General features: G+C 39.2%; 5 protein-coding genes across 10 annotated transcripts; 1 reads left to right on the forward strand and 4 right to left on the reverse strand.

The window, feature by feature from the left end:
• Positions 1-2,187: 2,187 nt before the first annotated feature.
• Positions 2,188-4,682, reverse strand: LOC111804572 (inositol-3-phosphate synthase). The gene is made up of 10 exons (XM_023689428.1): positions 4,392-4,682; positions 4,233-4,301; positions 4,018-4,153; positions 3,683-3,930; positions 3,366-3,592; positions 3,169-3,284; positions 2,897-3,073; positions 2,626-2,814; positions 2,466-2,528; positions 2,188-2,385 (listed from the first exon to the last, which is right to left on the reverse strand). The coding sequence occupies exons 1-10, from the start codon at positions 4,577-4,579 to the stop codon at positions 2,266-2,268; spliced, it is 1,533 nt and encodes a 510-aa protein (XP_023545196.1). The 5' UTR covers positions 4,580-4,682; the 3' UTR covers positions 2,188-2,265.
• A 1,176-nt stretch (positions 4,683-5,858) lies between these two features.
• LOC111804201 (protein NEN4-like) lies at positions 5,859-7,389 on the reverse strand. Its single transcript, XM_023688923.1, has 5 exons — positions 6,793-7,389; positions 6,661-6,707; positions 6,518-6,581; positions 6,266-6,448; positions 5,859-6,182 (listed from the first exon to the last, which is right to left on the reverse strand). Exons 1-5 carry the CDS (start codon positions 7,213-7,215, stop codon positions 6,090-6,092), a joined length of 810 nt encoding a protein of 269 aa, XP_023544691.1. The 5' UTR covers positions 7,216-7,389; the 3' UTR covers positions 5,859-6,089.
• A 1,687-nt stretch (positions 7,390-9,076) lies between these two features.
• On the forward strand, positions 9,077-13,743 carry LOC111803207 (L-ascorbate oxidase-like). Of its 4 annotated transcripts, none has more exons than XM_023687515.1 (6): positions 9,077-9,382; positions 9,465-9,557; positions 9,630-9,848; positions 9,942-10,130; positions 10,208-11,651; positions 13,489-13,575. In XM_023687515.1, exons 1-5 carry the CDS (start codon positions 9,101-9,103, stop codon positions 11,162-11,164), a joined length of 1,740 nt encoding a protein of 579 aa, XP_023543283.1. In that variant the 5' UTR covers positions 9,077-9,100; the 3' UTR covers positions 11,165-11,651; positions 13,489-13,575. The 4 variants fall into 4 exon arrangements, with proteins under 4 accessions (XP_023543283.1, XP_023543282.1, XP_023543280.1 ...); XM_023687514.1 differs by adding an exon at positions 13,652-13,743 and having other exon boundaries at positions 9,083-9,382; positions 9,465-9,848; positions 13,489-13,577; XM_023687512.1 differs by having other exon boundaries at positions 9,083-9,382; positions 9,465-9,848; positions 10,208-11,665; positions 13,489-13,546.
• Positions 13,524-14,660, reverse strand: LOC111803209 (heavy metal-associated isoprenylated plant protein 23-like). The gene is made up of 2 exons (XM_023687516.1): positions 14,115-14,660; positions 13,524-14,013 (listed from the first exon to the last, which is right to left on the reverse strand). The coding sequence occupies exons 1-2, from the start codon at positions 14,269-14,271 to the stop codon at positions 13,715-13,717; spliced, it is 456 nt and encodes a 151-aa protein (XP_023543284.1). The 5' UTR covers positions 14,272-14,660; the 3' UTR covers positions 13,524-13,714.
• A 1,011-nt stretch (positions 14,661-15,671) lies between these two features.
• LOC111804355 (aspartic proteinase-like protein 1) lies at positions 15,672-19,461 on the reverse strand. Of its 3 annotated transcripts, XM_023689120.1 has the most exons (11): positions 19,348-19,456; positions 18,897-19,262; positions 18,636-18,774; positions 17,986-18,227; positions 17,645-17,872; positions 17,418-17,556; positions 17,268-17,341; positions 17,069-17,168; positions 16,800-16,860; positions 16,611-16,682; positions 15,672-16,257 (listed from the first exon to the last, which is right to left on the reverse strand). In XM_023689120.1, exons 2-11 carry the CDS (start codon positions 19,193-19,195, stop codon positions 16,013-16,015), a joined length of 1,599 nt encoding a protein of 532 aa, XP_023544888.1. In that variant the 5' UTR covers positions 19,196-19,262; positions 19,348-19,456; the 3' UTR covers positions 15,672-16,012. The 3 variants fall into 3 exon arrangements, with proteins under 3 accessions (XP_023544888.1, XP_023544887.1, XP_023544889.1); XM_023689119.1 differs by having other exon boundaries at positions 18,897-19,461; XM_023689121.1 differs by lacking the exon at positions 19,348-19,456 and having other exon boundaries at positions 17,986-18,270; positions 18,897-19,057.
• Between the last annotated feature and the right edge of the window lie 806 nt (positions 19,462-20,267).

The following is a 20,267-nucleotide window of genomic DNA, read 5'->3' on the forward strand; positions in this document are numbered from 1 at the left end:
TTGGGGGGGGAAACGGGCTGGTGGGTTAACCAGCCGGTGAATATGAACGAAGAGGTTCTTAAGTGGTTTGGTTTGTGTGGGGTATAAGTATTTAGGAAAACAAAGGGAGAACAAGTTTGAGAAGTGATTGCTTTCAATTGTTGCGGGCTCAGATTTTGGCGCCAAACCTTCCGGAGAATAGTAGGAATGAATGGATCAAATTTGTTACACCGCAACTCCTCCTCATCCGCTAATCTTAATCTCAACTCTCCACCCATATATCAAACAATTTTAAAACATTACATTTTTTTTTTTTTTTTTTTTTTATGATGTCGGGGAAAAAAATTAAATAATTGTGTTTGGTGTTAAAAATATTATTCAATTTTTTTATAAATTAACTATTCGAACAATTTTATTACCTTATTTAGTTTTATATAATTAAATTAATAATTTTAAGTAATTAGATTTTAATTTCATTGTACTTTATTTTGTAATTAATTTGAATAATTATCCTTAAATTTTAATTTAATTTTTATTTAGTCCAACAATTATCCTTATTTGATTTAATAAAACTATATAAATATTTAGTTCAACTAAATGTTGTATTAGTAGAGTATATTATATTAAATGCAGTATACTTATAAATCTTATATCATTATAATAATATATTAATAAAATAATAATATGCCTTAAATTTTAATTTAACCTTTATTCATTAATAAATATTCTAGAATAATATGCATTCAATTTTGTCTCACCATATTATTCCCTTTTTGACATAATTTATAAGATCTACTTTTGTTTTGATTTGTCATGACCCGATTTTTGAGACTTCGAAAAATCGATTCGAGACTAAAAGACGAAAGCAAAAACAAATAAAATTAAAAAGGAAATGAAGTAGAAGATAAAAATCCGATAAAATTTGAAATAAGAAAGGGAAGTCAACTACACAAAAATTAAATACAAATATTACAAATGGGAATATGAATATAAAAGAAAATACAAAATACTCCAATTATGAAAACGGACTGAGATCGGAAACGACACCCCCTCTGTGACAGTGCAGCTCTCAAACATCTCCCCACCTCGACCCNAAAAAAAAAAAAAAAAAAAAAAAAAAAAAAAAAAAAAAAAAAAAAAAAAAAAAAAAGGTGAGTATAAAAATATCTCTCATCCCATCCTAAGTAACATATTCCCATGGACTTTTCTTGAGCTCTATAACGTCTAGTTCTCCTTGGGGCTTCTTTGGTTCTTTGTCTTTTCATTTATACTCTACGAGTTCTAACCATAACCTGTGTTTGACTGGTGCCTCTACGAGTAGCTACCTCGACATGGCTATGAGGCTACCTGATATCGTACCTAAGGAGTGAGCTGCAACCCCCTGGGTCCATGATAATCCCCCTGTTCGGGGAGGGCTACCCCCTTTAACCCATCTAGCTAAAGTTTCGTGTATGCATACATAACCAAACGATTCCTATAAGTATTTCTTCCTAAAGTTCTGTGTGGTGACTTACATGATTCACGTGTGCCCTTCGTTTAGCGTTTTTACACAACTAGCGCATCCAAAAATACTGTTTTTCTCCAATTAGATCATATTTCATAAAAATGTGGTTAGAATTGGAATCGGGAGGAAAATTAGGAAAACAGAAGTCGAACGGGACGAAAACGAGCTTACACGCGCTCCCACGTACGGAGTCTGTAAACGTCTCCTCTCTCTCAACCGTGACATCTTCATGTACAAATACTCAACTATGACACCTCACTCAATCCATATAATATATAAATTTTTAATGTTTATTAAGAAAGGAAAGGGATTGACTACTACCTATACATGTAGATGTCATGGCCGGGAGCGAGGAGGCGTTTACAGCGCCTGCACATGCAGAGGAAGTTCTAGAACCACACATTTCTTGAACTAAAAGAAAAAAAAAAGTGAAACAATTATTTAAAGTGGTGCAAAATGGTTGATCACGTTGAGTAATAGGTTGTACCAAATTAAAAGCTGTACTAATCTATGTTCCATGCTGAGTTGAAGTGTTTAGAGATTGAGATTGAAAATGTACCATTAATTTGCAAACTCAACACTAGTTTAATCCACTAATGATCTACTCCCACTAAGGGATGGATGCTGTTGAATCACTCAACACAACAGCCTTCACAGAAGCTTCCNAAGTGGTCAAGCTAGATCTAGAAATACCTTAAAAACTTCTAAGAACAATTACATCAAACACAAACTTTGAAAGCATAAGAGAGGCACAATCTGTCTCAAAGCTCTCCTCCTTCCAATCACTTGTATTCCAATATCATGTTATTCTCAGGAGCAAGCCCAACGCACGCCCTCAGAATGTTCTCCAACATCGCCCTTTGCTTTGATAGCGCATTCACCACTGGTGTGCCTGGAGGAACCTGTTTCAACACATACTCTCAACTGTTATATGAGCTCCATTGTAGCTTTAACTCAAAGTTCACATCAATTTTGTACTTACAAGAGGTGCCTTGGTCAGGTAGCTCAGTATTGTAGCTACTGGATGGAAAGAATGAAACTTCCCCTGCAAAAAACCAACCAACTCATCTTCAATTTTCCATTTTTTTTTTTTTTAAAGCTTCCAATGATGCAACCAATTCTTAAACTAAACTTAAACCCACCTCTCCTTCAGCCTTGAGCTGGATGCGAGAACTTAGCTCAGCAAGCAGAACCAGATCAAGAATAATGGGAGCAGCCAAGAGGGAGTCCTCGCATGTGTTGTGCATCACTATGGTACTCTTTCCACCCATGAATATCTCTGATGTGTACTCATCCATGGCTCTCTTGCTGTCTCCAACGTATGGCACATACTAAAACACCCCAACACTTCTAAATCAGCCAAAACCATAAACAAACACAGGAAACACTTCAATAACCAAAACAAGAAAGCACCTTGATCACTACAACATGGTCTGGATGCTCCCCAGGCTCGTACAGGATGCCATTGCTTGACACCATGTCGTCCACCACATTGCTCTTTGATATTTCCTTGGAGCGGAACGTTTGTGGGGCAGACAGGTTCATTCCATCATTGTTTCCAAGATGGTTGTAGCTCACAATCGAAGTTGGCTGTAATCAAAACATAGTAACAAATAAGAGAAGGATTTCACTGGTTTCCTGGGTTAGTTGAATAATACCAAACAATTTTTGTGTCAAGATTTTACCTTAATACCAGCACCAACTAGAAAATCCACTAGGACAGATTTCATCTTGGTTTGACCACTCTTAAAATCATCTCCTCCGATCAAACTGTTCCTCCTAATAGCCAAATCAATCAACCCTGAAATTGAAAGACTATCAGAATGTTTGATGCCTGTGATCATACCAGTAAGAGAGCTGAAATGTTAAGGTTAGATGATACCTGGGACGAAGGTGTTTTGTGGGCTTCCGTTGATAAAAGGGACATTCTCAAGAACACAGGCTATGGCATACAAGGTAGAAGGAGATATTTCAGCCTCATTCTTGTCCAGTGAAGCTAAGAGGCTCTCCATTGTGTCATTCAGCCCCACAACTAAATTGCTGTATCTCTCCGTGTTGGCAGTCCAAAGCACAACAACTTTATCCACTTTACTCTTCTCTTTAAACTCCCTATATCACCACATTAGGAGGACCCAGAGAATTAGAATCTTTAAAAAAGAAAATTGCATGTACCAAAACAAAACTAGAGTAGCATATTACTTGATATCATTTATAACTTGTTGGACTTGTTCTCTCTTGGTTCCTTTGATCACATTATTAGCTCGTGAACCTTGATTAGCAGCAATGAAATCAGGGTCGTAAATCCCAGGGAGTGGGACCATGGATTCCATGTAGGGCCTCAGCTGCTTTTGCAGGTCAATATCAAACACCTTGGCCCTCGCCATGGCATCTGCCAAGTTCATGTCACTAATGTCCCACCCACCAAACACAATCTCATCTGGATTAACCTGTAGATTAACAACATAATGGGAAATTAACAAAACACATATTTGATTAACAGAACCCTCCAACCCATTTAAACTAAAAGTCAGTACCATAGGGAGCAGACTTTTGAATGGGGCATAGATCTCCTCGCCATTGTAGGAACCCACACGGATGGACGAAGCTTGAGTCAATGACCCAAAATAGTTGGCTTGTTGAACTTTATCCTTAGTTGCCCAGGAGATCCCTCTGAGAATATTTTAATACATTCAGAAGAAACTAAAATGACATTTCTTGTTCACATTTAAGAACATTTGAGAAATCTTACTCTCGATTGGCAATAACACCGCCAGTCAGAGTGGAACCATTATTTCCACCCCATCCAACAAGCATAACCCTGCACAATACATAACCAAAGTTCTTCTCGTAAAGAGGATGAAAAAGAAAACAATCAAAACAACAAATTATAAAGATGATAGACACAAACCCAAGTTTTGGAACGCTGGTTTGAGTCTTGAATTCGTATTCAACAGTCTTGGGCTTCACCGTCCACTGGAAGCTACCATTTTTATTCTCATGAACAAGCTCTGTGGTCTCATAGCTATACACGGAATGAATCTCATTCGCAGTGTACTTCACATTGGGGCTCTCAACCTTAAAGCTCTCAATGAACATTTTCTCTTTTCTCTCTTAGAAATGCAAGAAGAAAAAAACTAGAAATTTTCCACTCAGCCAAACAAGCTCAGGCTGTCTCTACCTCAGAATGCTGGCTATGTGCTCGATGCCTTCCTTTTATGCTCGAAAATGCATGCCTTTCGTTTACACATGGCATGAGATGAATGGGGGTATGGCCCACTAAAGCTTTTGGCTTTACACCAAGGATTTGAGATGGTGAGAAAATGTGTGATTCTGATGAAAAGAGCAAGGGGATGGCGTACTGTGTGGTGATACGTGGTGAGAAAATTCTGGTCCTCTATCAGAGTCAACAGTAAATTAAATAATGAAATTATTTGTATGTCCTCTTATTTTTGGTCGTTTTGTGGGCGCTTCTGGACATTCCAAGAAAAAAAGAAAAGAAAGGCGAACATGTGGTTGAAGGCACAAATGACGAGAGAGCAACAGCCTATGTGGCGGTGAAGAAAGGGATGGGCTCTCTGTTATTGCCATGCACAGGGCGTCTTGTGACCTTGTAATAAGTTTCTCCTTTCTGGCTCTTACCCCACCGCCCCTTCCTTCATTCTTAATGCAAATAATTACACTAAAAAACAACAGTGTTACAGTAAATGAATTCGTAAAGGGTAATCCAGAATGTTGTTTTTTTGTCCAATAGGTGGGGGATGGAGGCCCCATCCTCGTTAATGTGTGCTGTGTAAGAGGATACTGGGGGCTTCCATTATTTCTTTCATTTTGTGGACTTTATGGTACCCCACCGTTCTTAACAATACAGGGCGTTATGGTGAGGCTTTGATGTAAACCAAAACATGATTTAAAGTCCAGTATAAATGAAGGCAAAGGCAAAGGAAAAGGAGTCACATGGCCATAAACACTGTGGAAGTTCGAAATGGGCTTCATCATCTCTTTTCCTTTTTCTTTACATTTCTACCGAAAGTTGTTTTCTTTTTCCCTCCCCACTTTTCCTAAGAGTCTGGTAGTTGTGAATGTGATGGACACAACACCTCGTGAATTGACAAGGCCTTGTCCGTGACATGGTTAATGTTATATTCTGGAGTGTGGTAGATTTCTTCTAACTTATTTCAAGGCTGTTCAATTATTGCAACCAATTATAGAGAGAAGAGGAGCAGGAGGTTATATTATAAAGTGGGGCTCTTGAAACAAACACCATTCCTTTGGACTTTCCCATCAAACTTTAGTTGGAATGGACTTAAAGTTCATACTAACTAAACAAACACATGTCCTTCCTTCCTTCCCTCCCTCACTTATTCATCCAAATTGTAAAAAAATACGAACCCCTTTAATTATATGTACATTTTGACATGCAACATTGCCTAGCAACATGTACTCTACTAGTTATGAAAGAATGAACTGTTTGATTATGCTAATATTGTTACATCTCTGTACATCAAAGAATCTCTCCCAAGAACATCATCTATCACTCTTTTACATATGAAGTAATGAAAGAACGAACTCTGTTTGTTATGCTCAGACTACATTCTTTGGTTTCCAGTTACCTTAGTAGCGATCGAGAATGTTTAAGTAAGACGTTAAGATGCTGTTTTCGTTGAGCCATGCAGAGTACATTCTTTACCTCAGCCGCCATCTGTTTCAATTCACCACATTTTCATCAGTTGGTTGGGAAAAAATGTTTCCTTTATGCGTATAAAGAAAGAGCTGTAACTAAACCTTTCCAATTCCCAGTCTTTCCCTTGCATAAGGAGCTGATCTCAGTTGATACCCCGGCGACGATGGAGGGGATTTTCGACTACTTTCCTCTCTGCAATGCAGCTTCCCATTTGCTCTGTTTCGGGTTGTTATGGTGGATGAAGCCTTCCACTTCCCCTGCAATATGCTTGGGAGGGTCGATTCCTGGTACAGAAATTACCAATATCAGAGATGACCCACGAAGAGGAATGCTGTTTAGATGAGATGACTCACCAGAAACAGAACAGTAGCACAATGCTTGAGGACCTCCAAGTTCATACGAACATCATCAAGGCTCCTGCACAAAGCACTTATGTGAACCAAGGTGGCATGACACACGCACACAAAGGGAGGGAGTTAACCGATTGTATGTATACCTGTGCTTTTGCTGCCCCAAATGAAAGTAAGAAGCCAATGATGCCATCTAAACATGAAACACTTCAAAACATGAGAACTATTCTGAATGTTGTGATTAAACATTGCTGTATGTTATGATTTGAAAGGTTTACCTTCATGTTTCCTGCTCTCTTGCCAAACTTGTCACTTAAGATTCCCAAGGAATCAACCATGCCAACTGGGGTAGGAGCAGGCCTGCCAATCTCCGCGAACGCCTCCCTAATACGAACACAATCGAATCTTCGAATGTTATGGCCTGCCCATATCCTTCCATTCAAGATGCTGAAAATCTTGTCTGCAACTTCCTCAAACAATGGCGCAGTGGCAACGATTTCTCTTGTTATCCCGTCAGGTCGGGTGGACCTCAATGCAACAGCCGACAGATCCTTTGGCCTGATGAGGGTAGCAAAGCTCTGAAGCTCCACAAGCTTCATGGGGCAGACGACAATAGCACCGAATTCCAATACTCGAAACCGTTGCCCGATTCTATTGGGCACTGTAGTTTCCAAGTCGAAGAAGACGATCTCAGCTTCCATTGGCAATGTGGGGAATAGTTCTTAATACCCAATGCCATGGGAAGGAAATGGATATAAATGGGTGAAGAAAGGAGAGGAGTCTTGGTGGTGAGGGTTTGATTATCTTGAACTTAAAGTCAAGTGGTTGGTCCATGGATGAAGAAGTGCTTACCTCCAATTAAACCCAGAATTCATCATAAAGAAACGTTAAGAATGACTTTTGTTGTCTCTTTCCTGTTGCTTTTTGCCAGCAAGTACCGTTCATGCGGCATCTTTGGAATATTGGTGGAACCTTTAACTCAGGTCTTCCTAACCTAAATTATTCTGTCATGGTCCATCTATTTGGACCCAAATGAATACCCAAATGAATCCATGGGTATCATGTAACGATCCAGATCCACCGTCAGTAGATATTATCTTCTTTGGACTTTTTCTTTCGAATTTCCCTTCAAGGTTTTAAAACACGTCTGCTGGGAAAATTTCCACACCGTTATAAATGATGGTTTGTTCTCCTCCCCCATCAATGTGGAACATCGGGAAGGTTTCCACATCCTTATAAATGGTAGTTTGTTCTCCTCCCCAACTAATGTGGGACATCACAATCCACCCCCATTCGGGGGTCTAGCATTCTGGCTGGTACTCTTTCCTTCCTCCAATTGATGTGGGACCTCCCCTTTGAGACCCAGCGTCCTTACTAGCACACCGCCTAGTGTCTACCCCTTTTAGAGAACAACAAGAAGGCTGACACATTGTTCAGTATCTGGCTCTAAATACCATTTGTAACGATCCAATTCCACCGCTAGCAGATATTGTCCTCTAGGAGAAACCTTCCTTTCGAGTTTCCCCTCGAGGCTTTAAAACGCGTCTACTAGAGGAAGGTTTCCATACCCTTATAAATAGTGGTTTGTTCTCCTCTTCGACCAACGTGGGACATCACATATCAAAACGTGGGCCGTACTTTTATGTTGGACCAAAAGGATCCAAGCCCAAATCACCTTGGGCCCTCTTTCTATCCTTTCAAAATCAATATTATTGTTTTGAATATGCTTTTAATTTAATTTAATTAGTAATAAACCAAAATCCTAAATTTTAATATAATTCAAATTTAATTTCACTTTTCTTTAACATCCCATCAACTTAAATTAACATTTTTTCAAACATTTTTTTAAGGTTAAAATTTAAATTTATTGCTTTTTTTCCTCTTGTTCCTCCTACCTTCTTATTTCGTTTGTCTACGCTTTTGCTTAAAGAATAAATAAAGTGGTCCATTCAATATATGTCTATTTATGCTTTGTCTATTTAAATTTGTGACGTTAGATTAGACCACGACTTCCAACATCTTTGAATAATCTAAACGCATCAAATTTTCCAACTTATTCTTGTCAAAGAAAAATACAAAAATTTCAAAAATTTCGAAAGATGGTTCTAAGACATTTCCCAAGAAATAACGTACAAAACAAAATAAGAATTCTAACACTAATTTGATGATTTTTGTCCTCTTACATTTAGTTTAGTTTTTTTGTATTTTCATTTGCATCCATCCTTTTCGTTATCGTGCGACTTCCACTTTAACAATGTCACGAGATTATTTTCTTTATATGCTTTTTGACCACTTCTATCATTATCAAACAAATTGCAATGTATAGCTAAAGATATTAGGATATTTGTAAATATGGTGATTTTTTTTAAAAAAAATTGGTCTTTGATATTTTTAATCCTACCAATTTATTATTATTTTTTTTTAATGAATATTGATAGATATGAAATGGCAACTTGGGATGTACGTTGACTTGGACCAGGATTTGATTGAGTCAACTGATGTCGGATATTTATATACATCCCAAGATCTCAAATGATTTTTAGGCTTCTGGGTTTGGGAAACAAGTGCTCCAACACTATTCAACAAATGGCTCCAAGGTTACAGAGTACACAATACTTGCTAATTCTGTTCTGCTTCTTCGTGTTCTTGTCGGCATCTTTAGTCGCAGAATCCACAACTTTGTACTATAAATGGGAAGTTATGTCCGAAATAAAGTCCCCCGACTGCTTTAAAAAGCTTACTATGACCATTAATGGCGGATCTCCAGGTCCGACAATCTACGCCCACCAAGGCGACAACGTCATCGTCGAGCTCAAGAACAGCTTAGCTACTGAAAACGTCGCAATCCACTGGCATGGAATCCGACAGGTACCCCATGTTTTATCTCTCTCGAAATACGTTTTTATGGTTTGGTTTCTTGTTTTTCAAACGTGTTTGGATTTTGTGTAAGATTGGAACACCTTGGAGCGATGGAACAGAAGGTGTCACTCAGTGTCCTATTCTGCCTGGTGAAACCTTCAAATACCAGTTTGTTGTTGACAGGGTAAGAGCTGGACCCGATGGTTTTGTTTTCGATTTCTTCTTAATATTTTCAATTTTGGAAATCAATCTGCAGGCAGGGACATACCTATACCATGCTCATTACGGTATGCAAAGGCAGGATGGTCTCTACGGATCCATTGTGGTTTGGCTTCCAGAAGGACAATTAGAGCCTTTTTCCTACGATCATGATCGTAATCTCATCCTCACCGATTGGTATCACAAAAGCAGCCATGAACACGCCACCGGATTGGCTACCCCCGACCCTGGCTTCCAATGGGTCGGAGAGCCTGATGTAAATTCAAAACGCCCACCACTCATTTCTACTGTTTAATTGGAATTGATTCATTTACTGATGTGGGGTTCTTCTTGTTCGTCATTCTCTCAGTCACTTTTGATACAAGGAAGAGGGAGATTCAATTGCTCTCTGTTGGGTTCTTCCAGTTTAGCCTCTGCTACCTGCAACACATCCAGCCCACAATGTGTTCCTTATCCACTCACGGTCGTACCAGGACAAACTTACAGATTGAGGGTATCCAGTCTTACTTCTCTATCAGCTCTCAGTTTCCAAATTGAGGTAATTAAAGTCATCTACTTAGTTTAATTTCCCGAATTTCTTCTCAAAATGGCTCAAACTCTCTGTTTTGGAAACAGAGTCACACCATGACTGTGGTTGAAGCAGATGGGCATTACGTCGAGCCATTCCAAGTAAACAACTTGTTCATATACTCGGGAGAAACATATTCGGTGTTGATAAAAGCCGACCAAGACCCGTCCAGAAACTACTGGGCCACAACCAACGTGGTCAGCCGACCTAGGACCACCCCCCCTGGTTTGGCCATTTTCAATTACTACCCAAATCAGCAGCGTAAACTCCCTCCCACAACTCCTCCTGCAGGACCTGCTTGGAACGACGTTGCACCCCGATTGGCTCAAAGCCACGCCATCAAAGCCCGGCAAGGTTTTATCCACCCGCCGCCAAAAATCGCCGACAAAGTGATTGTGCTTCTCAACACCCAAAACACCGTGAAGGGTCGCCGCAGGTGGTCGTTAAACAATGTGTCCTTCAATATGCCCCACACCCCTTACCTTATTGCCCTGAAGCACAATCTTCTCCACACTTTCAGCCAGGCCAAACCACCCACGGGATACGACTTCAAGAACTACGACATTTTCAATCCGGCCCCCAACCAGGAAGCGACGGAGAGCGACGCCATATTCCGGTTGGACTTCAAGTCGACGGTGGACATCATTCTGCAGAACGCCAACATGATGAGCCCAAGCAGCAGCGACACGCATCCTTGGCATCTGCACGGGCACGATTTCTGGGTATTGGGGTACGGGGAAGGGAAATTCGATATCTATAGAGACCCAAGCAAGTACAATTTGGAGAACCCGATAATGAAGAACACGGTGGCGCTGCACCCATATGGATGGACGGCCTTGAGATTTGTAGCCGACAACCCCGGAGTTTGGGCTTTCCACTGCCACATCGACGCCCATTTCTTTATGGGAATGGGAGTTGTTTTTGAAGAAGGAATTGACCAGGTTGGAAATTTGCCTACTTCCATAATGGGGTGCGGGGAAAGCAAGAGGTTCTTAAGGCCTTAGTCCTTTTATTTGTTGCTGTAACAAGGAATGGGGTGGCCCAGAAAGCCCAACTCAATCTTTCCATTCTAAGAGGCTCTTATCCAAATCCAATGGCCCAAAATTTCCACTTGTGGGGTCCTGCACTTCGCCATATCCATGTTCGCGCTATTTTCAAACCCCTACTTGGCATCACAGCTGCCATTGCCACCTTCATTTCAACCTCAAAGGCCGAATAGCACAATCTGATCATACTAAAATGGCAACCCCATGAGCCCAAGCTTCCCAAATTTTCAGCCCCAAATAATCTTCCGCTATTAAACCCCACTCCTTCTTCTTCTTCTTCTGTTTCTTGCTGCGTCGGTTATGGCTCTGTCGCCCTTGGATGCCAAGGCTACGAGAATTGAATACTATGCCACTGTTGGAGAACCCCTTTGCGAGTTCAACTATGTGCCTTACGGGCTTGGCTATTGCGACATTGCCGTGGGATCCAGTAAGGAAGTTCCTTATGGTGAGCTTATCAAAGTAATTTCCCATTTTAGTTTTCTTCTCATGATAAAAAAATTTCAACCATTGGCTTATATGACTGCTTGTTTCTATCCAACTTCTCTTGCAATGCTTGAAAGTCCCTCATATGAATCATTGTATGATGTGTTGCAAGTTGCTAATGAATGTTCTGCAATTGACTATCGTTTCAATCGTTTAATTTTCCCCCCTCCACGCCCAAAGGATTTTATGAATTGTTTTTGGCTTATATTACCTTTCAAATACAGTTTCACTAAACTGCAAGGTTTGCTGATAGGATAGTGTTTGACAGCAGCTATAAGCGTGCTAGACCTCTCACCTTGTGTATTGGTGTTGGCAAGGTAATGATTAATTCACCAATACCGTTTCCTCAGTTGCATGTGAGCTTGAAAAGTTTGGCCAATTTATTAAGAGCGAGCAGCTACAAGCTTTGAGAACAATTATATTGATTAAGAGGTCAGAATAGCCTGTCTAGGATGGAGGCACGTCTCTCTATGTTCCATCTAAATAATATAGGCACCTTGCTGCATTCATCTCCCTAGATGCAGCTATGTTCTAAGAGACCCTTGGAGCAGTTAGTTCTCCCACAAATCCCAATTGTTTGTATGCCCAAAGTAGATAGAAGGATTTTAAAACGCGTCTCCTAGAGAGATATTTACATTACCGTCATCATCTTATGTTCATACCTTTTTCCCCCCTCGTTTAGCCCGAACTTAAGTCTAAGCTAAACGACAAGCCCAAAGAAGTGCATGTCTCTCTGGATTTTCCAAGGATGTGGAACCCGAGCTGACTTTCAAGGCAGAATATACATGGTTTTCTCCAATTTCCCACCAGGACTGGCAGTCTTTGTTAGGTGAAAATCCCAGCTAGGCATGGTTGAAATTGCTCGATTTCAAACATAATTGATCAAACCCATGTATTTGGTGTTTTACAAGCTTATGACTGTATTTCCATACACCGATACTATTCTTTACTTTGTAAAAGCAAGTCCTGTTTCTGAGTAGTTCAGTAACTTTCTTCAAATGGAATCTAAAGGGCGCATTTTGTTTGAACATATTCTGTTCTAATATGATTGAATTGTCAATAAACACAAGATCATTACATCCAAATCACCCTTATTTTCTTTCTCACTGCGGTGTCTCTTTATGCTACCTTTGGATCTGAGAAAAAGGTTAACCGGGTGAAAAAAAAAGTTCCCAAAGCCAAAAGCAAAGAAAGCAGGATTCTTTCCTCACGTTTGGTGAAGAGAGAGAAAAGGTAAGGCTGGCTTGGTTTGGTAATTTTATGCTCTGCACTTACCTTTTGCTTCCTTTGCTGGGGCCAAATGCAGTTTGAAATAATTTGAATTTTGTGTTCAAATCTTTTAGGCTCTTTTCAAAACCGAAAGGCATACTGTAACCGTCCACAGTTTTAAAACGCGTATGCTAGGGAGAGGTTTCAACGCCCTTTAGGAATGTTTTGTTCCCCTCTCCAACCGATTTGGAATCTCAATTCACCCCCCTTGGCGCCAGCGTCCTTGCTGGCACACCACCCGGTGTCCGGCTCTGATACCATTTGTAACAGTCCAAGCACATCGTTAGCAGACATTGTCCGCTTTAGCCCGTTATATATCACTGTTAGCTTCATGGTTTTAAAACGCGCCTGTTAAGGAGAGGTTTCCACACCCTTATAAGGAATGTTTCGTTCCCCTCTCTAACCGATGTGGGATCTCACACATACCGCTTCTTCATAGTTCAATAACTTAATGGTTTCCAGTCCTTTATGAAGCGAGTTCCTTTTTTTCTTGTAACAGTAAATGACCAGGTTGGAATCTTGTTTTTCAGGTGAAAGAACAGCTGTGGACAAGGCAAAGTCGTCTCCCAAACAGGAAATTATAACATCATGCATCCTTTTAAACAACATCAGAAATAAGGTAATCTCTTACATCAGCTGTTAACAACTAACAACCCATACATATCATTACCAGAATCATTGGTTTTTTGACAGAAATTTAGCAGAAGAGAGATAGAGAGAGGCACAAAACACGAGACTTGTTTTAGCAGAAAAAAGTTACATGATAGAGCATGCATTTGGGTTGTCATCACTGAACATGTTGCTATAAGGGTCTTCATATTTGGTAACAGAAGCAGTAGTGACAGTGTGCTCCACATTTCTGACATACCCTGATGGTGCCTTCTTGTCATATGCCTGAGCAATGTAAGGCTGCGACACTAAGCTGTAGGGAACATATGGCCATATCTCCGCCTTCTTCCCTGTGGACTTTGCCTTCTTCAGCACCTTGTTTGCGTCAACATACCCTGCAACTGTCACCTTCTGCTGCTTCCTGTTTATCTCCACAGATTTCACCCCTTCAAAGGTAGAAAAAAAAAAACACTTCATTTCGTTAGCAATCTCCCTCTTGAGATGGACAAGTTTAGCTAGTAAAACAGAGGAATTTCTTTAGACATACCACTGAGTGAAGAGAGGGCATTCTTGACCTTACGTTCACAGCCATCACAGTCCATTCTGACCTTGAGCTCCACAGTTTGAAGCTGTTTCTTCTTGTTGTGTCTATGCCTACTACCCACCAAATCTGACAAGTACTCCAAAGTCCCACCAACACCCATTTCTCTCTTTAATCGATATAGTTGAAAAGGGAAAGGTACAGAAGCTCACAGAAGCAAAACCCAGAGGAAAAAGGAAGAAGAAGACAGTGTTTGGACGGGGGGGAAATGCAAAAGTCAAATTAAGTTGAAGAAAAGAATGCTTTCTCTGTGTGTCGCTCTGGTTTTGAGATGGTTACATGAAACAGGCCTCCATATTATATAGGCATTTGGGTGAGGGATTGAAGAACAAAGGCAAAGTGCTGTGTTTTGGTTGTGGCCCCCCAATCACCAGAAACAATCTCTCTTAGGAAGCCTGGTTTTTTTGTTGCCGTGGACGTCACATTTTTACTTGAAAAGGGCATGATTTTTTAAGATGATGAAGTTATTAAAACAAATGTATATGAAGAGCTATTTTTGTGCCACTTACATGTCGTCCGCTTTAGTTCTATGTATTGATGTCAATCTCACAATTTTAGAACATGTTTATTAGAAAGAGGTTTTCAAACCTTTATAAAGAATATTTCGTTCTTCTCTTCAACCAAGGAAGTGGATTCACGAACAATCCGTCTTCTTGTACCTTTAATTTTGGACACAAACGGCACTCTCTTTCTTTTTTCTTTATTTATTCTTTTGAATGGAACAACTTTTTAGAATGGTAAAAAGATACAATTATTGCTCTACATTTTACCTTCCATCTCTAAATTATTATATCAATGGGTCGTAATTTTATAATATTTGTTGAATTCAAAGACGTAAATTTGAAGTACTTCTTTTTCATACATCCAACAGTGAAAAACTGTCAATCACATTATGATGATTTCATCGAATAATTTCTCCACTTATTCCCTTATTTTCGCCTCTTTTATTCTTTGTAACAATGTATTAACTCCTTCTTTAAGACGATGTTTTATGATTTAAATGTATCTATAAAGTTCGAAGTGACAAAATTAGAACTTGTATGATTTGATTTTGGAATGCCCTTAAAAGAATAGATGATATAGATCATAGAGACATGAATTTGTTTAAGCTCAACTTGGCTAATTGAGTTGAACAAACTTCCCAAGCTTTAGGAAAATTCTCTTAAAATGAAAGGTTTGGTTTTACCCAATGAATAAATGGAATCCTTTTTTGTAATGATTTAATTTTTAACTTTTTGTTCTTTTTAGGAATTGGGCTTTTTGGCACTTGATTACTTGATTTTATAATTTACTTTTTCAAAAAGATCTGAATTCTTCACAAAATTTAAAAGGTTTCGCTACATTGTCTCTTTAAAAAAGGAAGAGAATTTATAAATAAACATATACTTTCAATTCTATTTGTGAGGCAGATACTTTCAATTATTGAATGGTGAACAGTCTTGAGTACTCATCTAAAAGGCCCAACTGTTCTTGGTTTGTCCACCGATAACCATAAGAAAATTTGAGAAGATTTGTGATTGGAACACTGAGCTGAAAGACAAAGGAGTTCCCAATGTGTCCCAACAAGATATCCCAACTAAAGGTAATATATATTCGTAAAGAAAAACATGTAGATAGAAGGTAAAGCTGCTACATAACCAAAAATGCAACTAAGATCATCAGCCCCCACTGGATGGCTCATATAATGCCCAAAAATATATATTAAAAAAGAAAGAAAAGAAGAAGAAAAATGCCATCGATGCAGCTTGCAAGGACACAAAAGATCTACATGTCCTTGCTGAGGGGGAGATGTAAGGAGACGACCTTCATTTACATGTAAGACTTAGATAAGCTCAGAATCTACATCACACACAAGTCGAAACAAGGCAGAGTACCAGAAGAATCAGGTGCGGCAATCTGATTGAGTAAAAGCTGGATGGGATGATGCAAGGGGCGGCAGCTGATGGTTTAGAGGGGGCCCTTCCAGCTATGGCAGGAGCCACCGCATGTCCCCCTGGAGCGCTCTGTTGCTCATTGGCTGGTAATGGGTTTGGTGGGGTCTCTTTTGCAGGAGCAATGGGCATTTCCATGTCATTACTGAGATCTTGACCTTCGACATGGACATGGTCGAAATGAGAATGGAACTTCGCAATAGTATAAGGGGGAAGAGGATACTCCTAATCGTAAACCCAAATATAGACTTGTCTCTAAGAGACGAGGTCAATAAGTCACGTGTTAACGAGCGTTATAATCAAGAAACGAGTTAAAACCATACTTTCATCGAACAAATGAAAGGATATGCAATGGACAATAAAAATAACCAACCCATATCAAACGGAGCCAGAACAAAAATGGTGCTTGAGACAGATTTCACAAACTTTCTATAGGTCTATCATGCACAAGATGGAGCGTCTGTTAAGAGAATGCAAATTCATAACAAGTACTAGGAGTTGGAAATCTTACAATTTGCGCGCGACCAACCCAACTTCAAATTATCCCTATCGAATACCATCCGGTATCCTGTCATGTAATTTTCTGCATAAGACAGTTTTCAAGATTACCATTTTCATTAGATGTACAGCTTACTATGCATATATAGCACATCATATCATATGATAGCAATCTATATTTGAGGAGACATTGTGAGCTTACGTCCCAGTATTCCAATATCTCCATCAGCAGGAAGTACAGAAAAACAAAATCCAGCCAGCCCCTGTATCCATAGTACCATTTTAGTATCAATTGCACTACTACGATTCCAAGTTTGATGCTTAAGGGTACTTTTATGCCCGCTAAAAGTGGAAACTATTCGCTTAATGGCTAATTGTGATGAATTTCAAAGATCAAGTCCACATCTTCACCCACATTCACAAAATCAAATCATGTACACTTGAAAATTCTCAGAAGGCAACTTCACCTACCTGATCGCCATAGATAGGAAAAATAGGATCATGAACCACAAAGCTATTGTTTAGTGGGAACAACAATGTCACAGATGGAACCTTTGGCATTGCGTCTGTACTGTTGGAAAAAACCGAACATTAACATTAGACATGCGCAAGGAAGGGAGATGTAAGAGGAAAAAGATCTTATAAAGATCTTCCATCTCATTGATGTCACCTGATCTTATAGCAATACTTCCAAGGATAACCTTTAAAGGAGACGGTGCTTGTAACATTTAACCTTTTATCAAACTATCAAAAGAAGAACTGGTTAAGGACAAACGAACTACGAATTAAGTACAACGCTCAACTACAAAAAAAAATGTACCTCCATCACAATATTTTCATATGCTTCCTCCGGAAGATATGTAAATGACGTTCCACTATCAATCAATGCTTTAAAACTTGTCTGCTTGAGACACGAATTCCCAATACAACATGCTTCCACCCCGACAATGTAGGCTTCACTGAGAGATTCAGGTATGACAAAGACTTCAGTCAGCATATATACAAACGACGACCATAAACATGAAGATAATATAGTATGGTAATTACTATTTCTCATCTAACGGTACAAATGAAGTCATTTGTTGACTTGCTGGTCCCTCGTCCCCAAAAAAGATTCTGCCAGATCCATCCTCATTAAAACACAGTGAGAAAGAGTTCGGTACTAATCCTTCTTTAGCAAGGGAACTAAGAACAGAAATTTCCCCTAGCCCCAATCCAAAAAGACCATCTGGAGCCACTCCACTCAGATAACCGCCGCTTTGTTTCATACCACATCTGTATTAGAGAGCAAAAAAGAGTAATATAAAAACAGCAACCTTCCTCATTACTGCAGTTGGCATACAGAGAAAAGAATTAGAGTTACAAAATATAGGATCAATGGGTCATACCCTAAAATGACAGGAGCCTGAATCGTACAATTAGAGGAATTCTCACAACCGGATGAAAGATGCAATACATCCTGAATTAGTAATCCTGAACTAGAAGTATTTTCGGTGGTGTAGTCAATAACATAAGTGCATGACTGCTTCGGACTTTGGCAGCTTTGGCCTGAGTCGCACAAATTATGGCTGCAAGATATATGCTTGCTCGTGCTCGACTTGGATGGACGGTATTCATTGAGATCTTTATCCTGCATTATAAATAATGCCCCAAACATGAGGGAGCAGGAGCACCTGCCAATCAATCATCGGAAATAAGTGCTAAACTTGCTGTCTTATTAAAAAGACTTCATAATCCACGAATACATTTGCGCCAAAAATGAGTTAGCCAATCATTTTTCTTTAGATGCAATGACAGAGCCTTTCATGTCCGTTTCCTATCGGGCACTTTTTTTTTTTGTCCGTTGGAACCGACCATGGCTTTCTTTTCCGCAAAAAAGCACTACAAAATTTTGAATTCCACAACACAATGTGTCCAAGCATATGTCCCTTACTCCAACGGAAACGAAAAGGCAATATGCTTGGCGATAAAGCAAACCATGGATGAGAAGTAATTGATGGCTATGTAAGAAAGAACATATTCTGAAAAGCAGGCCTACCAGACTGCCATAGTAACTTGCAGACAAGGGAGCACATTGTATGCAATCACAAGGAACCCAAAGTAGATCACTCCCAGCATCCAATGCGACCAGAAATGAAACACTTGGTGTCCCGATATCGATCCAGGTGTAATGCAACCTATAAGAAGTAAATAACAAGTTGATTTAACAATTGCAATAGAAAGCCTTGCAGAGAAATCATGGCATTAAAACAAAAACATGGAAGGAAAAAAGAAAAGGAGAAGGTAGAGTAATGGTGACCAGCCAAAGTCATTTCCCAGCTCAATGGTTTTGCTGCCTTCAGACGGGAAAAGCCACTGAAACCGAGAGCCAAGCTTCATCTTCTGCCTCTGGAAGTCACCACTCACAAGCTCCTGATAATACTCCATGCTCCACTTCTCAGGCCACGAGGCTCGTATACCCGTAGTACTCCCTGAAACCCTAAGCGCCTTCATATCCTCAGAGAACCGGTGAAGTAACCTCGACGTGAACGTAATTGACACCGCCTGGTGAACAGCAATCACCATAACCAGCAACAAAATAAGATTCCGAAGCGACATTGCAGCTCAGTTCTTAAGAGGACGAACGAAGTAGCTCGAAGACGAGATCTGGAGCTTCAGAAGCAACCTGCCAACAATTCGGAGCCTCAATCACCACGGGCGTCCAAAATGAGAAACAGAAACAGAAAGAAATCGAGGTTATGAGCAGAAACCCAAATAATGGAAGAGAGATCGCAGAAATAGGCCGACGAGTTCAGCTGGAAGTTGGAAACAAGAAGTGAAGTGAAATGTAAAGAAGAAGCAGACAGAGAGAGTGAGATAAATACAAGAGAGCGAAAGAAAAAAAAAAAACAAAAAAGGAAGGCGACGAGGACGACAGGGCGCATCTGTATTACACGCGCTCTCTGGCGCGTGTTTTGTACTAAATCATTTTCACTGTTTGCGCGCGCGTATGAGAGGTTTGTCGTTTTCTATAGCACCGTTGGATACATTTCTTCTGGCTTTTTATTTTCTTTTTCGCAATTTACTTTTCAAAATGTAAATATGGAAATATGCTTTTGTAATTATTTTTTACATTTTAAATAAAATTAAATATATTTTTTTTTAGAAACAGACTCCTATTTTTAGTTTCACGTATTTGGTCTTCTAAAACGAAATGAATTACTTTGGAGAATAAAATATTCACAATTATTTGCTTTCGTATTCAAATTTGTGACATCTCAACAATAATAGAAGTTTCCAACTCATTTAAAACATTTTTTTTTTAAATTTTTTAAAAAAAAAAAAAAAAGTATTCTCGTTTGCTATGAATCATAAAACACAATATGCTATAAAATTAAAAATTTCAGAAAAAAAACTAAGTTACAACAAATTTTTTGTTAAAATTTGTGAGTTTTATGAAGTTATTTAAATAGTTTATTTATACATGAATTAATCTAAATTTATTTAACTTTACATCGCACAATTAAGTTTAAAAAAATAGCTATAAAAAGATGAAAACACATACCTCAATTATTAACAAAAATCACCACAAAATTACATAGACATCCTCATGAATTTACATAAGAATTGTAGTTGGAATGAAGTCCTAATGAAGACAAGACTCATAGGTGGAGAGATGAAGACTTACTAA

This window comes from Cucurbita pepo, chromosome LG10, assembly GCF_002806865.2.
Source record: "Cucurbita pepo subsp. pepo cultivar mu-cu-16 chromosome LG10, ASM280686v2, whole genome shotgun sequence".
Lineage (NCBI taxonomy): Eukaryota > Viridiplantae > Streptophyta > Magnoliopsida > Cucurbitales > Cucurbitaceae > Cucurbita > Cucurbita pepo.

Coding starts and splice junctions, on each gene's coding strand:
- LOC111804201 (XM_023688923.1), bottom strand. CDS start 7,215: ATGGAAGCTGAGATCGTCTTCTTCGACTTGGAAACTACAGTGCCCAAT. Junction 6,449..6,517: donor GTGCTACTGTTCTGTTTCTG/GTGAGTCATCTC, acceptor TTTCTGTACCAG/GAATCGACCCTCCCAAGCAT. Junction 6,183..6,265: donor AAAGACTGGGAATTGGAAAG/GTTTAGTTACAG, acceptor GAATTGAAACAG/ATGGCGGCTGAGGTAAAGAA.
- LOC111803209 (XM_023687516.1), bottom strand. CDS start 14,271: ATGGGTGTTGGTGGGACTTTGGAGTACTTGTCAGATTTGGTGGGTAGT. Junction 14,014..14,114: donor TGCCCTCTCTTCACTCAGTG/GTATGTCTAAAG, acceptor CTACCTTTGAAG/GGGTGAAATCTGTGGAGATA.
- LOC111804572 (XM_023689428.1), bottom strand. CDS start 4,579: ATGTTCATTGAGAGCTTTAAGGTTGAGAGCCCCAATGTGAAGTACACT. Junction 3,931..4,017: donor TCAAAAGTCTGCTCCCTATG/GTACTGACTTTT, acceptor GTTAATCTACAG/GTTAATCCAGATGAGATTGT. Junction 3,074..3,168: donor TAGTTGGTGCTGGTATTAAG/GTAAAATCTTGA, acceptor TTTTGATTACAG/CCAACTTCGATTGTGAGCTA.
- LOC111803207 (XM_023687514.1), top strand. CDS start 9,101: ATGGCTCCAAGGTTACAGAGTACACAATACTTGCTAATTCTGTTCTGC. Junction 9,849..9,941: donor AATGGGTCGGAGAGCCTGAT/GTAAATTCAAAA, acceptor TCATTCTCTCAG/TCACTTTTGATACAAGGAAG. Junction 10,131..10,207: donor CTCTCAGTTTCCAAATTGAG/GTAATTAAAGTC, acceptor TTTTGGAAACAG/AGTCACACCATGACTGTGGT.
- LOC111804355 (XM_023689119.1), bottom strand. CDS start 19,195: ATGTCGCTTCGGAATCTTATTTTGTTGCTGGTTATGGTGATTGCTGTT. Junction 17,557..17,644: donor GTACCGTTAGATGAGAAATA/GTAATTACCATA, acceptor TGAATCTCTCAG/TGAAGCCTACATTGTCGGGG. Junction 16,258..16,610: donor GGGTTGGTCGCGCGCAAATT/GTAAGATTTCCA, acceptor TCCATGTCGAAG/GTCAAGATCTCAGTAATGAC.